Source organism: Populus euphratica, unplaced genomic scaffold, assembly GCF_000495115.2.
Source record: "Populus euphratica unplaced genomic scaffold, PopEup_1.0 scaffold8905.1, whole genome shotgun sequence".
Classification (NCBI taxonomy): domain Eukaryota; kingdom Viridiplantae; phylum Streptophyta; class Magnoliopsida; order Malpighiales; family Salicaceae; genus Populus; species Populus euphratica.
Window position 1 is genome coordinate 1 of NW_011508678.1, and position 659 is coordinate 659.

Genomic DNA, 659 nt, shown 5'->3' on the forward strand with positions numbered 1-659 from the left:
TACCCGATCGTGAAGCGAGTTCTACGAAAGCCAGGAGGTATAATTGCGGTCTGGTGCTATGGTAGCATGGAGTTTAGCCCAGAAATTGATGGTATCTTAAGGAGGTTTTTCGAGCTAGGTATACCTTTCCAAAGCCAAAGTTTCAAGATTGCATTACAGTGTTACAAGACGCTTCCATTTCCTTTCGAAAGTGTAGGTGTTGGGTGCGAGGGGCAGCCGCTGGAATTGGACATGCGAAAGGAGATGTCGTTTCAGGGACTCTTGAAGTTCCTCAGGTCACTTCCGGTGGTCCATATAGCTAAGGAACAAGGTGTGGATTTATTGCCTGAAGAGCTTCTCAAGGAATTTGAGAGGGCTTGGGGCGAGCCAGAAATGGTCAGGACTGCTATCTATAAGACATACATGCTTGCAGGAAAAGTCAAGCTCTAGATGAAAACGCTTGATGCAGCTGTGCTTCTTCTCCCTTCAGAGGTTTGAGCTCCATTGTACTTCAATTAATGCTTGTTTAGCATTCAAGAATAAATTAACAACGCCTGTATTTGTACCTCGCCAATTTCACCGGAGTACTTGAATGCTCCTATGATTATTATATACAAAAATCGTTAATATCAGTTGAATTATAACTCGTTGATCGTGTTTCTTGGACTATATATATGATT

General features: G+C 42.6%; 1 protein-coding gene across 1 annotated transcript; it reads left to right on the forward strand.

The window, feature by feature from the left end:
* Nucleotides 1–6: 6 nt before the first annotated feature.
* LOC105120382 (uncharacterized) lies at nt 7–623 on the forward strand (the record flags this gene model as incomplete). The annotated part of the gene is made up of 1 exon (XM_011018543.1): nt 7–623. A coding segment is annotated over one exon (423 nt), but the record flags the coding sequence as incomplete, so codon positions are not given.
* Between the last annotated feature and the right edge of the window lie 36 nt (nt 624–659).